General features: G+C 43.1%; 1 protein-coding gene across 5 annotated transcripts in view; it reads right to left on the reverse strand.

Annotated features, from left to right (window-relative positions):
- The window catches only part of FBXW11 (F-box and WD repeat domain containing 11), a 135,513-nt gene extending 125,069 nt beyond the window's left edge, over positions 1 to 10,444 (reverse strand). For 2 of the 5 annotated variants that reach the window (XM_075541942.1, XM_075541944.1), the window contains exon 1: positions 10,079 to 10,441. In XM_075541942.1, the coding sequence (XP_075398057.1) occupies positions 10,079 to 10,123 (45 nt within the window). In that variant the 5' untranslated portion in view covers positions 10,124 to 10,441. Of the gene's footprint in view, positions 1 to 10,078 lie in introns of all 5 variants that reach the window. The other 3 variants (XM_075541941.1, XM_075541945.1, XM_075541946.1) reach the window with 3 other exon arrangements.
- Positions 10,445 to 17,617: the final 7,173 nt, after the last annotated feature.

Raw genomic sequence — 17,617 nt, forward strand, 5'->3', positions numbered from 1 at the left:
TGACAGCTCCGCCACCACAAAAGCAGCTTGTCAGCAAAAATTAATGATATGCAAACACCTAACTCATCACTACAGAGTCAATCCCAACTCATAGCAACCCTATAAAGCAGAGTGGAAATGTCTCACAGGGTTGTCTATCTTTACAAAAGCAGTCTGCCATGTGCATCTCTCCTTGGGAGTGGCTGGTGGGTTCTGATCACTGACCTTTCATTCAGCAGCCAAGCCCTTTAGCCACTATGACACCAGGACTCCTCAATTAATAGTATGGGAGGGCTCAAGTACTTCCCAATAAAGCCATTTATAAAAGCACTTAAGAAATCTTTTGGTTTGTTACATCTCCCCCATTCAGATTCATCATGATCCTGGATGAGGGTTCTGAGATTTGCACATCTTCCTGCGAGCAGACAGTCTCATCTTTCTCCCCCAGAGCAGCTGGTAAGCTTTAATTGCTGACCTTAGGGTTAGCAGTTTAACACTTATCCCACCCAGCCACCAAAATTGCGGACTAATATAAGATGGTGAACATACATTGTCCAAATTCTCTACACTGAATATAACATTTATAATACATGACATAATTTAAGTGTAAGCTTCTGATTCAGTAAACAACCTCCTACAATGGTCAGTCATTTCCCAATAAGAAAGAACACTAATCAACAATTTACTAAGCGGGGCCTTTAAATCCCTAAGCCTAGTCTAGATATCAGTGTTCTTTTTTTACCATAATAATTTTTCTTCATTAAACTGCAAAGTCTAAGCAAACTATAAAGGCAAGTGCAAGAGACATTAAGCAGGATGACACAAAAACTTAAACATCAAGACCGTGAACTTACTTGAATATTAATTTCCTACTTCCGTAACTGCCACATCACTGCCAAAATACCTATGCAGTAATTATACTAATAACCACCCTTTAGGAAAGGGCTACTAATGAGCCAGGCCCTTTACACTCATTATCTCTAATTCTCAGAAAAGAGGAGCAGAAAGAAATAAGTGCTCAAGGACCCACATCTACTTTACAGTGGGGCCCATGGCCTTTTTCTCAAACCCTCAAGTCCAAGGGTTAGATAAGGCATGATTCCAGGAACAGAAGAAACCAAGCTTCATTCTCAAAAGTCCCAAGTTAATCAACATGAAAATGAGAACTACAAAAATATGCCGTTGTTGTGGTTGTTGTTAGATGCTGCTGAGGCGCTGCAACTCTTTTTTTTTAATAAATCATTTTATTGGGGCTCATACAACTCTTATCACAATCCACACATACATCAATCGAGTAAAGCACCCTTATACATTCGTTGCCCTCATCATTCTCAAAATTGCAACTCTTAGCTCCCATACTAGGTATTAAGAAATGCTGTCCAATCCTGGACTGCTGTTTGGAACCATTGCTGCAAGCACGCCAGCCTGTCTTAACTAAAAGCACAGCCAACCAGGTGAGCCATCCTGAAAAAGCTCATTCCCTAGATGGTGCACCGCCTCATAAATGCCTTTTGTTCACAAAGAGTCAAGCAATTTGAAGGCCCACAATATTATGTCAAAACAAAATGCACTGTGATACTGCCCAAAGAGTCTTTGGATTTAACAGCAAAGATTATGGCTATGAGAAATAATCATAATTTTAACTGAAAGCCATCAAGTCACTTTGTAATTCCAATATTTGTTAATAATTCATATTCAATGACTTAAAATGCTGACTTTTCACACTGTCTATGAATAACCTTAGACAATAAAAATATTTTAATATCCTAAACTTAAAAAGAGATCACATAAATGAATGTCAAGCAAATAAAGAGCACTCACATTTTTACCCTCAACTGATATTACTATGGAGCCTAAGACTAAACTGGGAATCCAATTTTAATCAGAGTACCTAGTGCACAATAAGGAGCCCTGGTGGCACAGTTCGCTGAGTGTTGAGCTGCTAATGACAGGGTCACTGGTTTAACCCCATGAGAAAAAGATGAGGCTGCCTGCTACCCCACAGATTTCACTTCAGAAGCTCTAATAGAGCAGTTACATTCCGTTCTATAGGGTATGGCTTATTGCGGTTATTGTGAGCTATGACTGATACAGTGCTTTCCAAACTGGAGTTTACTCTGAAAACCAAAAATGCACAGCAGCTTCTAGCAAAGCACAGCTACTTGATTACAAACTCATCTCGGGACCTCCTGAATCCTCAGGGTAGTGTTAGTAGCTGCTGGCAAGTCAGCCACAACCAAACAAAATGCTCGTCTGTGCTGTGTATCATCCCCATGAGTGGGGTAGATCAGGCTATTGTGAGCAATAGGATTTTTATTAATTTTGGGAAGGAGATCACCAGGCCTTTCTTCCTAGTCCATCTTTATTCCAAAAGCTCTGATTATGCCTGCTCTACATGACAGCAACTGCAAGCCTACGCTGACAGACAGACAGCTGGTGGCTGCATAAGAGGTGCACTGGCTGTGAATCGAACCCATCTTCTTCATGGAAGTATCCACACACAAAAACACCCGCTGCCACTGAATCCATTCTGGCTCTTGGCGACCCTTAATAGGGTTTCCGAGGCTCTCAATCTTTATGGAAGCACCCAACCTCATATTCTCGCTCAGAGCAGCAGGATCTGAGAGTACCAGCACTGACCAGTGAATGCTAGCAGGTTTCATTTTCCCCTATCTTTTCAAACACATACAAGGGTGGTTAGAGATACAAAAGTAATAGATGCCAGACTAGTGTCAGGACTGAGTTCTTCCTCTTTGCCCCTTATTCTATGTCTCTCAAATATTCATTTCCCAGAACCAATATGTATTTTATTATGAGTTTTGAAAACTAATTAAATGTACTTAATTTAACTCTTCTTTGAATTTAATAATTATCCAAGTTCCTTTTTATCAAGAGTAGAACATTCACTTGATTTTTCTTTTCCTTCTGTGGATCAAAGGCTCCTATTAGAGAAAGGCTTCATTCATTACACTTTATATATGCACATCTCTCTAATGACAGAACATTATTCTACCACACCCCCTCCTCCTCTTCATGTTAATGTCCCACTATGTCTAGTTCACAGCTTTCCACTCTGTGAAGGTTTTCATTACTGACTAGCCCTGAGCGGGAATTTCCTTAAAAGGCTTCCTGCTGACATCACAGAACTCAGCCATCTTTTGAATTGTTCAAACAGTAATAAGATCCAGGCTAGAGACATAGTGGATTGGCAGGTCTTCCTGGTCTGTCACATTTGTCTACAAAGATGAACTTCCTGTTAAGCAATAACGATCAGCAGAAACTTAACATGCTTGACCAACAGGTTTTTCCCCTTTTGTCAACTAATTCAAAGAAAACAATATAATCAGAAGGAAATCTGATATTGACACTCACTGATTATACTGGCAAAACTCAAAACCATCAGCTTTGCTACAAGAACTCCAAAATCATGATTTCCCAGATTAAACATAACCTACCAAACATAGATCACAATGCTTAATAATGTCAATTTAGAGTCCGGTGGTTCTCAGCTGTGGGTCGCCAGATTCATAACAGTAGCAAAATGACAGTTTTTGAAGTAACAACAAACATAATTTTTTGGTTGGGGGAGATCACCACAACATGAGGAACTGTTACAGGGTCACAGCATTAGGAAGGTTGAGAACCACTGATTTAGACTCATTATTCGTCTTTTTCTACCAGGATTCTGTACTTCAAACAGAGCTGAAGTCTAACTATGCCATATGGGTCCAATGTTTTTATTTCTTCCAAATTCATTGCCATCCAGTTGATTCTAACTCATAGCTACCCTACAATACCCGAACATCTTCCTAGGCTGTGAATACTTAACAGAAGCATAAAGCCGCACCTTTCTCCCGCATAACAGCTGGTGGGTTCCAAATGCTCAGCAGCAGCCAGCTCATACCCCACCATGGCATACTGGTAATTCTAGCTGGACTTCCCAGATTTTCCGCTACAGGACTGATTAGATAAGATTTCACCATTTCTCCCAAAGGTGGCTCATTAGATACATGGTTAAAAGCAGTTGAATTTGAGGTGTCCATACGCTACATAAAGAGCCCTGATGGCATAGTGGTTTCGTGAGGGGTGCTTAACCACAAGGTTGGCAGTTTAAAAACGCCAGAGAGCTCTACCCTGTCCTATAGGGTCTTACAGGGATCGACTCTACAGCGTTTAGTTCGTCTGATTTGAGATTTGTAAAGCTACATAAATAAAGACATCCAACAATTCAAGGGGAGACTCAAAACTTTTTCCACACCATCTGTCTTAATGCCCTGGTCCTTATACTTGGCCAAGTTCATGGGGCAAACGTGCTGGGAGACAAGTCTCTGCAAGGTCCTTTCCCACAGCTCTCAAACCATCAGTCAACCACCTGGGGAAATACCTGCATTTCTTTATTTTTACAGATAATGAAACTCTACCTCAAAGGGGCTAGCTTCCTTAAGGTCCATAGCTAGCTCCCTTCAGATGACAGAGCTCCGACAGTAACTGATTCTCAAGTCCAGGCCCTTTCTAATAAATCAGGTTTTTCTAAAGTCATAGAACCCTCAGAGCCTGCTTGCAAATTCACACCAAGAACTATAAAAATAATTTCGTTTCCCAAATCCTCAGCTACCAACCGGTCTCTAGGATGTAGGTAAATTAATCTGTAAGTATGTAAACAAAACCAAACTCACTGCCATAGAAGTCAATGCTGCCTCATAGTGACCCCCTGTGGGCTTCCAAGACTGTTTATGACAGTAGAAAGCCCAGTCTTTCTCTAGAGAAAGTAATTTTGAACTGCCAACCAAGCAGATCACAGCCCAACTTGCAACCACTACACCACCAGGGAAAAAAAGTCTGTAGATAATGATCAAATGCCTACAGGCGTCCTGTGTGCCATGCCATCCGTCCTGTGTGCCATGCCATCCGCCATTTCTCCCTTCTCTTCCCCTTATCAGTCTTCCTCCTCTACTCATCTCCACCATTGTTTTCAAGCCTCCATGTAAGGTCTGAAAAGGGTCACAGTTGGGTTTTTTTAACTACCAGTGATTTAATCAATAAACATCTCTTGAATACCCATGTACAAGGCACTGTAAACAATCCAAGGACCATCAGATACGGCCCCTGGAAGGCAAGCTTAGACATAAGCTTTTATAATACACGTGTCCAAGAAGGTCTGGCATGAACCTTAGGCTTGGGATGCTGTGAGAGGTAAGAGTGAGAAGTTCCCGAAAAGATGACTAAGATACAGGTAGAAAGCAACAATGTGGGCAAACAATCAAGTGGAACTATCACCCCACCATTTAAATGGTACTGTGTGTGTAAAGAGGGTGTGAGTCACAGAATGAGGAATTGGCCCAATCCCTTCCCTCAATGAGTTCACCATTTCCTAGGAAGAAAAACAGGTAACTCTAACACAAATACTTTGTTAAGTGCCAAAGTGAAATATAGTTATTAAACAACGATTATCATGTAGAGGTACTACATTGACCCAAAACAAGATAAAATCTGCCACCACCATATAATAAGTCATTAAAAGAGGTTGCATCTGAATGGTTTTGAGGTTAGATAGGACTCTACCAAGCAGAGTGAAAGAGATGCATGAGGCGCTATGGCCTAAGTCAAATGAGCCAAAGAATCAATGATTAGATCCCTTTGATCAGCATCCCTTCAGTAAAAAGGTTGAACCAACTCCTATCAGTGGTGGCAAAGGAAATGGCTGTACGAATGTGAAGAACCTGGTCCACCGTGCTTTGGTTGGAATACTGAGTAAGTGAAGACGGGAAGGAGAGGGTGACTGAAATTAGAATGACCAGGACTGGAAATAGGTTTTGTTCACCTTCAAATGGCAATATCACAAGGCGGAACGTAGGCTCCCAAGGACCTCACAGGTGCAGGCACCCTCATGGTGCGTATCTGTGCTGCTCTGTGAAGCTATGCAACAGGCTGGTGATTCTTGGTTTTCAGAATATAAACTAGAGCAACAGTCAGGCGCCAAGAGTACAAGCACACATCTATCCTTGTCCACCTGAAAGGACATCCAACCTACTCCAAAATCAGTGGGCAGCAAAGTGATTCTGCCGCATGGCGGCCCCTCGTGTTCCAGAGGAGAACTGTGCCCCACAGTGTTTTCAAGGCTGTCCCTTTCACTAGCACATCACCAACCTTTCTCCTGGGCAGGTTCAGGCTGCCAACCTTGCGAAGCAGCCAAGCACTGTTTACACGACCCAAGGATTTCTATTCCAAAATCAAAAATAAAGAGAGGCAGGTCAATGAGGTCTGTCAACATGTAGGTAGGTTATTACATTTGGACCCTGTTGAATGTATACTGGGTGAGCTTACTGGGAGTCCTTGTGGCACAGCAGTATGAAGTTGGGCTGTGACCTGAAAGGTGAGCAGTTCAAAATCACCTCCCATTAACAGTGACAGTCTCAGGAACTCCCAGGTGGCAGTCCTACCCTGTCCTATTGGGTCATCATGAGTTAGCATCAACTTAATGGCAGTGAGCTAACACTATTAGAGGAAGACAAGGTCAAGTACAGATGGCAAAGACCCAGTTCTTTGAGAAGTCACCAAATGATTCCATTTATCTGCTTAGAAAGTCAATAATTGGGGATGGACACAGGGAGAGAGAAAAATGTCCAATAACGTCAATTGTTAGTTTCTCTTACCTCATTGGACTTCTGTCTTCCCTGTGTTTCAACAGCTCTAAAAATAGCATTTGTACCATACCTTCTTAATAAGGTACCACGTATTTCCTATTCATTCAGTATGGCCACTTAGAGATAAGACAGGAAGGGAAGTGCCTAATGCAAGGCTACTTAGTAAAAAAGAGAATCATTCATCAATTCACAATAGAGTATAAAGTGCACACTGTGGACTGAAGAGAAAAGTAGCACACTCGGAGAGGGGCAGGGGGCCTGCAGCTGCCGTTTCGGAAATGCACACGGGCAGTTGTAGCCTGTCCTACAGGGTCACTGTGAGTCAGCATCAAGTCCATGACAGTAATTTTGAGGTTTTTGTTTTGAAGCTTTTAATGTTAATTTCTGTTCTCTTCTACCGGGAGGCACTAACCATCTTTCTCTTCCAATTAGCTGCTCTGGGAGTGATTCCTAGTGGTGAGTGCCTGAGCATCAACCTCAAATTTCTACCTCAAAAAGTAATCATGATCAAGAATATGTAATGTAGTACAGTTTTCATTCTTTCTAGTCAACTTCACCACACTACACCAGGCCTGGTGAACTTTGTATATTTTCAAAATGGATTACTACTTTCTTATCTCCATACGAAAGCTCATTCATCAGTCAGACAAAAGCCAGGCCCACACACAAGTACAATACCGAGCCAAGTCAAGTCCCCGAATGTCATCTGGAAGTTCCATCCTTCACCGGCAGCAAGTGTAAGCCAGTTGTCTTAATAAGTTGTCGTCTTTAGTAAAGGCGGTAGGTCGGTTGGAGAAGCACACTCTGCGTGCCTCACACAAGAGCAGGAGTCACAACAGGGGTCATATTCGGAATAACTTATTCTATCACTGGCTTTCTTTGTTAGTCGATTTACCAAAAGTGCAAGGAAAACAGAAGAAAAAAAATCAAAGAAACTAGAGGGATGAAGACTAAGAAATGGAAAGCACAAAAAGTCTATTTCCTCCTTTTAGTAAAAGCATTCTGGGACATCACTTGGAAGTTACCTTGTCAGCCATTATGTACTGAGCCTGTATAGACAGCAGAATCACAAATATTTGAGTACTGAAGCTGACTCATAATATCTAAAAATGCCGGTATTTCATGCTTATACTTTAAAACTGCCAATAGTTTAACTCTTTCCCCTCCTTCAATAATGTAATTTTGAAACCAATGTAAAAATGTTTACCCTAGTTCTGGTAACATATTAGAATTCAGTGACTACAGGAGGTCACATGCAATTAAGATTTTAAGGCATTTCATGCCTACATTTGATCACAGGTATACTAACTCAGCAGTTAAACAATTTGAGTCACCTAATATATTAAAATAACACATACATGTTTATGTGCAGGGTTGTTTAAGCCTTAACTGATAACCCTTTTAGGAAAAATCAAAATTGATCATAACTACGAACCGCGGTTAAACGTTCTACTAAGAATTCCAGTTTATAGTGTCCTTGAAAGGCTAAAATGTCTTTTAAGATCAGAGACACATACTGTCATACAATATCAAAACTTTTCTTATCAGCATAAAAAAGCAACATAGAACAAGAATTTTAATTTATATTTTAATCATGCACTCACAGACAACGAATTGGGTTTCACTATTTTTCTGTTCATTCCTTTGAATATACAGGCACTGTGGTTATTTTTAAGTGAGTTAAAATGGCAAGAACTCAGGATAACTAGTTTTGTATGAGTACATCCTGAGGAATTAGTATTATACAAGTAGTTTCAAATAAGGTAGTTTTACCAAAATAATACACCTTCAGAGTTATGGAACATCAAAGTCTTGACTACAATAGATTTGATATAAAATATGCTGTAAAATTATTCAGTGAAAATTAAAATCCACAATTACAGTATCCCTTTGAAAACACACACACACATACACACACACACACACACACGACACTACCAGAGTTGTGTTTCTCTAGTTTTCAAGAATTCTGGGGAAGCCCAGTTCTGTGAATTATGCAAAGACAGCAAATCTTAAGCTGCTGTATTTCTGCTACTGTACTTCCATTTTTAAAACATGCAGCTCAACTCCCCAGATACATCCACAGAAACCATGCGCCTATCCAGCCGACTTTCAGTGTCACCATTTATTATTTATAGCATTAAATGGGGGAAGTGGCTCTGATGTCACCGACCCTACCCAGTGGAATCACTGACTCAATACACATTTCCACGCTGGAGAAAATCTGGCTAGGAAAACATTTTGCTGTTTTCGATTCTTTCACCTTCCCCCTTCCCCCCCCCCCCAAACCTCGACCCTGGGGTAGCAGTTGTTGCGGTGTTCCGAGAGATACAAAGAAACTGTCAAGGTTTCCACAGGAAGAAACACTGGGCTTGTCTGTCTTCTAAAGCACATACTTTCTCCCCCAACTCTCCAGAACCCGGTTTGATTTTTCCTAAGGCTCGAATTGGTAGGTTATACCTGCCATGTTTTATTTCTTCCACCAAGTCCTCTACCGATTAGCATATTCCTCACTTCTACTTTCTCCTATTCCCGTTTCTAAAAGCCCCTTCGGGGCTTCAGATCCTAAGGCGGAAGGGGGATGGGGGTATCCACGAGTCTCACAGTCTGGCCTGGCTGACCAAGGCTTCCAATACAAGAGTGGTCACTTCCCCAGGGCCAAGGATTCTCTCTTCTCCCCCCCCCCTTTTTTTTTTTCAAAGAAGAAAGAACTGGCGACCGTGATAAGGGTGCCCCTCCTCCCATTTCACAAAGCAGCCCTGGAAAACGTGAAGTTACGGTCTCCCTTTGCTGGGGGATGGAATCCAGAGTACCTGGGGCCTGGCTATGCAAACATCCCTCTCCGCCGGGAAGGAAACCCTTTGTCCGAGAAGCCGGACACCGCAGGGGCCCGGGAAAGGAGCCGCCGGCCGATCCGTCGCAGCCTCACCCCCAGAGCTCCTCACCCCCCAACCCCGCGAGGCCTATCCGCGCACCTACACAGCCCGGTGTCGGGCAGCGGGTGCGAAGCCCCCTTCTGGGGTGCAAGGCCACGGCGGTCCCGGCCGTCTCCCCCGGACCCCTCCCGCTACCGCCTCCCTCGGCCGGAGCGGGGCTTGAAGCGCGGTGCGGGCCCGGGCCAAACACACTGAGGTGGGAATGGGCTTCCAAGAGGAGAAAGCGATGCTCGAGCAAGGGGGGGCGCTCAGGCTGGAGCCTAAACGAGCGAGGGTCGTCGCCGCGCTGGGCCCGGAGTCGGGATGGGGCGGGCGAGGGGAGCGCTGCGGGGAACCGAGTGGGCCGGGCCAGCGGCGGCCTTCGATCTCCAAGGATCCCGAGGAACCGCGCCCGGCCCGAGGCCAGAGAGGGCGGGAGGCCCAGGTCCCGGCCGAGGCGGTGGGGACGGGCGGGGGACGGCCTCGCGCCCGACGGGAAGGAGGGCAGGCCGAACGGACGGTCCAACGGGCCGCACTCACCATGAGCTCGATGGTCTTGTCCTCAATTACCGAGTCGGGCTCCATGGCGGCCCCGGCGGCCCCGCCTCGCTCTCCCCGCGCAGCAGCGATCGGCCCCGGCGGAGGAGGCGACGGCGGCGGCGGCGGCTATCGCACCCACTCTCGCTGCCAGCCCGCCCGGGCCGCCGGCAGCTCCGCCCTCCCCCTCGGCGAACGCAGGACGCCGAGCAAGGACTATAACTCCCAGCAGGCGCTGCGGCCCCGCAGAGCGTTGTGGGAACCGGTCGCCGACGCCAAATGAATCTCTCCAGCGAGCTTGACGCTTAACTCGGGGCCGAAAGCAGCACTGGACTGCGAAGGTGGAAAGTACAGACCTGACTATTAACGGTGTCGCTCAGGGGAGGGCCTCGGGAGCGCCACCACTACATGTCCCAGAAGTCCCTGCGCAAGGGCTCCTCTTCCGGTTAGTTGTTCCCGACTTCCTGACAGCCCTAGGCAGTCCGGACCTGGACGGAAACTCCGAGGCAACTCCTCACTTGTCAGAGATTTGTATGCGGCCTGTTTCCGCACATGCGCAATCAATGGCTGCTGTGCAGCGGGTCCATGCATTGCTTGGTGGTGGAAGCAGATGTTGGTTCTAGGATGCGTTAGGAAGACATGGTCGTGAGACTTGGGTATGGGAAGGGACCAGTTTGCAAGAGAAGCTCGGGCAAGGAAGGAGGCTGTGAGAGGGTAGGCAGCCAGGAGCAAGGGATTTGTTGATTTAGTTGGAGTAGAAGAAATTGATGGGATGTGCTGTGGTTCTGTGGATATGCAGGTTGAACTGGGAAGAGCTGAGAGATGAAAGGGAACCTGGGCTTATGGAGCCCCTCTTAATCATTCATCGTCCCCGAAATATTTGTTAAGCATCCAGCCTCTGCCCGGCACTGGGAATGCATGCACTCTGAAGATGACAGGCAACATCGAAACGAGTGATAAGTACTAAACACACTCACACAACTGGAAATCTAGTGAAGTTGATCAAGCGCGTCAGTGCCCTCTAAACGCAGACCATCAGGAGCACACTCTTGAGTTGATCAGGTTGTGTTTACTACTCCTGGCAGGAAGAAAGAGTCTGAATCAAACCAGTGGGTTGGGTTTGTCAGCAAGAGACTGCACACTGTAAGAAACCATGTATTTCAGTAAGAATTTGGCTAGCTGATTGGTTAACTAGCTGATTTGGAACCTAGACTGGTTGCTGTAAGGAACCGAGGGCAATTCAATAATTAACGCACAGCAAGTCGATCCCAACTCATAGTCACCCCACATAGAGTTTCTGAGACTGTAGGTCTACAGAAACTGCCTGTCTCATCTTCCTCCTTCAGAAATGCTGCTTTGTTTGAACTGCTGACCTTCGTTTAGCAGCCCAGCGCTCACCTGACAGCACCACCAGGCATCCAATTCTATGATTAGGCATCCCAGTAAAACTTATCTGGAAGGAGGGAAGGCTAAAGCTATAATTGGTCATTTCCTTTCCCCAGCATTAGTCATTTTTGTGGTTTAAAAAATGTTTGTCTTTTATCTATCTTCACATATGACTGTAGAGTTACCTTATTTTTTTGTCTTGATTTACCAGGGTCACAGAATGACTTTGTCTAAAGTTTGTTGTGTGAAATTGTTTGTGTTCAACAGGAGAACACAAGGCCTAGCGGAGGGTCTCAGAATGTAATGCCTGGCTGATTGCACCAGACCAGTGTCCATATACCAGAGACTTTTCCCTTAAGTGCATTTGCATTTTATGCATCTGTAAAGTGAAGGAATTGCATGACCTAGGAATCTTTCCAAGGATCAACTTATTAACATGTATGCATGTATATGCAAATCAAACACAGGGTAGGTCCCTGTAGGCAGGTTTTGACGTTTCGTAGTCCTTATTTGGTGTTCTCCACCAAGAGAATTGAAAAACCATCAATAGGAAGAAAGATCACAGAGTTAGAAAGTTATTGCCGCCAACTTGCTGTATGAACATCACCTGGGCCCTTTGCCAGGACGTTTGTTAGTAAACCAAAGGAATTCGAATACATGACCTCTTTCAATTACCTGTTGTGTCTTGAAATAAAAACTAGTTGCCACGGAGTTTGACTCATAGTGATCCCACTAATGTCAGAATAAAACTGCTCCATAGGGTATTCAATGGCTGATTTTCGGCAAAGTAGAACCCCAGGGCATTCTACTGCTGTGTGAATCTGAATTGCCAATCTTTCTGTTAGCAATAGAGCACATTACCATTGCACTACCCAAGAATGATTACTGGTTTTTTTTAAAAATCAAACAAACTAATCAGTGCCATCAAGTTGATCTACAACTCATAGTGACCCTATAGGGCAGAGTGAGAAGTTACCCTGTGGGGTTCTGAGATTATAAATTCTTACCTAAGTAAGAAACCTCATCTTTCATCTCACAGAGCAGCTGGTGATTTCAAACTGCTGACTTTGTGCTCATAACCCAACATGCAACTCCCTATACTATCTGGGCCCTTACGGTTTAAACTAAGGATGGTCTATTAAATCTTACACTTGTGTATGTTGACTAAGCAGTGCTTCTACACCACAAGGTGTAAGCTGAGGTTACTCATGTAATCATTACAATCAGCTAGAAGCTGACTTCATGTCCTCAACAGCCTCTCTTCTCCACACACCATAGTCCCTTTACATTTGTGATCTAGCTCAGGGTTCTTTATTGGATGGTTACTAGCTTCCAAGAGGAAGCAAGCCCCAATGAGTAAAGGTTTATCAAACTTGTTTGCACCAGACTTGCTAATATCTCAGTAACCAAACAAGTTCCCTTGCCCAAATCCAGCAACAAACAGCTAACACCTCCCAAGGTCACAGCGCCTGTCGATGGTATCAAAGGAAGAAGCTGAAGGCATTAGGGAAAAAACAAGTATCTAGGAACTAACGGGGTACCAACTGAGATCTTTCAACCAACGGATGCAATGCTGGAAGCACTCGCTGGTTTATGCCAAGAAATTCGGACGACAACCACTGTGAGAGTTAAGGTTGTATGCCAACGTGACTGAACCAGTTTCTCAGTAATTTGGCAAGACATATTACCGCCGACTTGTTTGTCAGTTTGCTATACTGTCCTACTATGGTGGCTTGTATGTTGGAAGCTATGTCACTGGTATCCCAAACACCAGCAGGGTCACTCACTGCGAACTAGTTTCAGCAGAGCTTATAGAGTAATAACAGACGACAAAGAAGGAACAGGCTGTCTACTTCAGAGGAATTATCCCTGAAAATCGTATGGACAGCATGGAAACATTATCATAGTCTGACGATGAAGATGAGCACCTCAGGTCAGAGGCACTTAAAACATAATTGAGGAAGCTGTATGAACCCCCAATAAAATGATTGTTGAAAATATAAGTGAGGGAAAACTACCTTCTCACAGGAGAGTGGCCCATACTGCCACAGATGTAGTAAAGCCTACAGGACCTTCATTTGTTGATGTGACACAACTCAAAATGAGAAGAAACAACTGTAAATGTCTAATGATAATTATAATATGAAACATATATACTATGAATCTAGGAAAATTGGAAGTTGTCAAGATGAAATGGAATTCATAACGATCCACATTGTAGGCATCAGTAATTTGAAATGGACTGGTGTTGACCATATTAAATAAGGCAGTCATATGATATACTATGCCAGAAATAAGAGATTCAAGAGGATAGTGTTGTATTCACCATCCAAAAGAACTTCTAAAGACCTATCTTGAAGTTTAAGGTAGTCCTGTGATAGGATCATATCTATCTGCATGCAAGGAAATCCAGCAATATAGCTATTATTCAAATTTATGCACCAACCACAAATGCTAGTGATGAATAAATTGAAGAATTCTACCAGCATTTTTAGTACGGAATTGATAAAGCTTACAGTCAAGAAGTATTGATAGGGGAGGAGACAAACCAGTCAGGGTGCAGTGTAGCAATGATGAAACATACAACTTTCCTCTAGTTCTTAAAAGCTTCCTTCCCCCACTATCATGATTCCAATTCTACCTTACAAATCCGGCTAGACCAGAAGATGTACACTGGAACAGATAGGAACTGAAAACACAGGGACTCTAGGACAGATGAACCCTTCAGGACCAGTGGTTATAGTAGCAATACCAAGATGGTTGGAGGGAAGGTGGGGTAGAAAGGAGGAACTGATGACAAGGATCTACAGATAACCCCCTCCCTGGGGTGGACAATAGACAAGTGGATGAAGGGAAACGTTGTGTAGTGTAAAACATGACAAAATAATAATTTATAAATGATCAAGGGTTCATGAGGGGGGTAGGGGGATGGAGGGAAAAAATGAGCTGATACAAGAGCTCAAGTAGAAAGCAAATGTGTTGAGAATGATTTATGGCAACAAATGTACAAATGTGCTTGACACAATGAGTGGGATGTATGGATTGTGATAAGTTGTACGAGCCCCCAATAAAATGATTTTTTAAAAATAAAAAGCATTGATAATTACTGGTGATTAGAATGCAAATGCTGGAAACAAAATTGAACAGACAGTAGTTGGAAAATATAACTTTGGTGATAAAAAAAAGAAGCTGGGTATATCATTGATAGGATTTTGGGAAACCATGACTTCTGCATCACAAACAACTTTTCAATAACATAAAAGGCAATTATACACATGGACTTCTCCAGAAGAAATCAAATTGACTACATCCGTAGGAAGAGACAATAGAGAAGCTCAATATCATCAACTACAACCAGGCCAGAGGCTGACTGTGAAACAGACCATCAATTGCTCATAAGTAAGTTCAAGTTGAAACTGAAGAAAATTAGAACAAGTCCACAGGAGCCAAAAACATCTTTGAGTATATCCCGCCTGGATTTAGAGATCATCTCAAGAACAGAGTTGATCCTTTGGACACTAATGATGGAAGACTTGACCAGCTGTGGGAGGACATCATAAATATCAGACATGAAGAAAACAAAATTAAGAATAAAGGAAGGAAAAGATGAAAATGGATGTCAAAAGAGACTCTGAAACTTGCTTTTGATTGTAGAATAGCTTTTTAAAAATGGAAGATGATGAAATAAATGTTGAGGAGAAAATTTCAAAAGGCAGCTCGAGAAACATAAAATATTATCATGAAATGTGTATAGCCTTAGAATATAAAAATCAAAAAGGAAGAGACACTCAGCATATCTTAAACTGAAAGAAGTCAAGAAAAAAATTCTACCTTGAGTTGTAGTTTTTGAAAGATTCTATGGGCAAAATATTGAATGATGCAAGAAGCATCCAAAGATGGAGAAAGATCTTTGAAGTGGCAGAGGCCCCCTAGACCAGATGCATCAGACTCGGAAGAGCAGCACCAAAACCATGTGGCACCTCCTCCTGCACTGGCCTGACACAAGAGAACAGTAAAAGATAGTGATAGGTGGGCTGTCACCCTACCCATGGAGGCAAAGCCCATAGGCTCACATGGCTGAGAAGCAGAGAACCAACAGGAGAGATGTGGCTGCTGGTTGAGGAGACCAATGATTGTAATCTTAGTATTTGTTAATCCTAACGTCTGGTAACCTATTGACTTCCCTAATAAACACCCTAATGGTTTCTGGGGAGCTGGTGTCTCTGGCGCATGCTCTTTCTCTTCCTGCCGAATCGGATAGCAAGGATCCTAATCTCAAGATGACTTGGGCACTGAGATTGAGACAGCATACTGAAGTCTTCTACAAGCTGATTTCATCATCTGACCACAGTTCCTGAAACTCACTAAACAGGGTGACAAAATCTACACTGAGTTCGGACACTTTGGTGTGTATTTTTTAGAACATTTTCTTCTCCATTATGCTCATTTTTATTCGTGTAATTTTTTTTCAATTGTGGCAAAAATGTAAAGGACAAATCATTGTCCAATTCAACCACCTCTACATGTATCATTTAATACAATTAATTATACTCTTCATATTGTACAACCATTATTGATATCTCTCTCCAAACTATCCTACCACCATTAAAATCAACTCTATGCCCCTAAGCAAAAAACTCTTCTTCCTTCACCCACAGTAACCACAGGTCAAATTTGTTTATTAGTTTTCTTGATATAATATTCACATATACACTTCTATAGTTAAGTCACTTTAAAAAGTGTTGTATATACGTTATCACAGTTGGTTCTAATGCTCCTTCTCCCTCCTTCATTCATTGACTGTCCCTCAATTCCCCTCACCCACACCCACCCCCAGTTACCAATAAGCCATTGCATCAGTTATTGTCTCTAGTCCGGAAACATTTTCAGAAACTCCGAATGGCTGTATTAGACCAGCAGTTTTCAATCTGTGGGTCATGACCCCTTTGAGAGTAGAACGACCCTTTCACGGGGGTCACCTAAGATGATCGGAAACCACATATTTCCGATGGTCTTAGGAAATGAGACCCTTTTCCTCTAACCATCTCCAGGCAATCCGCCTACATGCAGATACACCCACATGTGAGTACCTGACATGAAGGACTGTTACCCATGCTACACCATGCTTCAAGAAAAATTTATTTATTTGTAGTTAGAAATAAATATTTCACAATATATAATTACATATTGCTTTGTGACTAATCACTATGCTTTAATTATGTTCAATGTGTAACAAGGATGTTGTCTGGATGGCTGATAGCACCTCCTTCATTTTTTTCTTCACCTCTACTATGTCATCAACTCTCTGTCCATCCATGTCCCTCTTCATTCTCAGAAATAAAAGAAAGTCACACGGAGCAAGGTCAGGTGAGTAAGGGGAAAGAGGGGCATGCTGTTTCTTGCCAAAAACTGTCACACTAAGATGGCTGTGTGCACAGGTGCATTGTTCTGAGTGCAAAACCAATCCCACTAATCAGGTCTTTTTGTTACACACTGTTATGCTATCTTTTCAGAACCTCTAAATAGAAAGCTTGATTAACAGTCCGATCTGGTGGAACAAACTCCAAATGCATTATCCCCCTCACATCAAAAACAAACAAACAAATGAGCAACTTCTTGATATTTGATTTCACTCAAAGAGCTTGTTTTGAGTTTGTTTTTTGGGAGGGCGAGATGATGATGGTGTCTTCCAATGGCTTGATTGATGTTTGCTTTCAGGTTCATAAGAATAGCACCATGTCTCCTTCCTAGTAATGATCTTGGGGGGGTGGAAATCTGGGCCACTTTGGAGCTGTTCTTTCAAAGCATAGCATGTTTCCACTCAACACTTTTTCCTGGACAGTCAGAACCTGAGGCACAAATTTCTCAGTGACCCTTCTCATTTCCCAAATCTTCTATTACAATAGTCCAGATCACTTCCCCATCTCCATCTCTTCAATGGTCCATCATTGGTCTTCAAGCACGAGTGCTCAGAATTTGTCAACGTTTTCCTCCATTCAGGAAGTTGACGGACATCCAGAATGAGGTCTGTCATCAATCGACATTTCACCTTTTGGGAAACAAGAAAATCACTCATACACTTGAGTTTTTCCCATAGTGCTGTCCTTGTAAGCTGTGTTCAAAACTGTTTCTGCCGCATTTTCCCCAGCAGAAACT

This window comes from Tenrec ecaudatus, chromosome 2 (genome assembly GCF_050624435.1).
Source record: "Tenrec ecaudatus isolate mTenEca1 chromosome 2, mTenEca1.hap1, whole genome shotgun sequence".
NCBI lineage: Eukaryota > Metazoa > Chordata > Mammalia > Afrosoricida > Tenrecidae > Tenrec > Tenrec ecaudatus.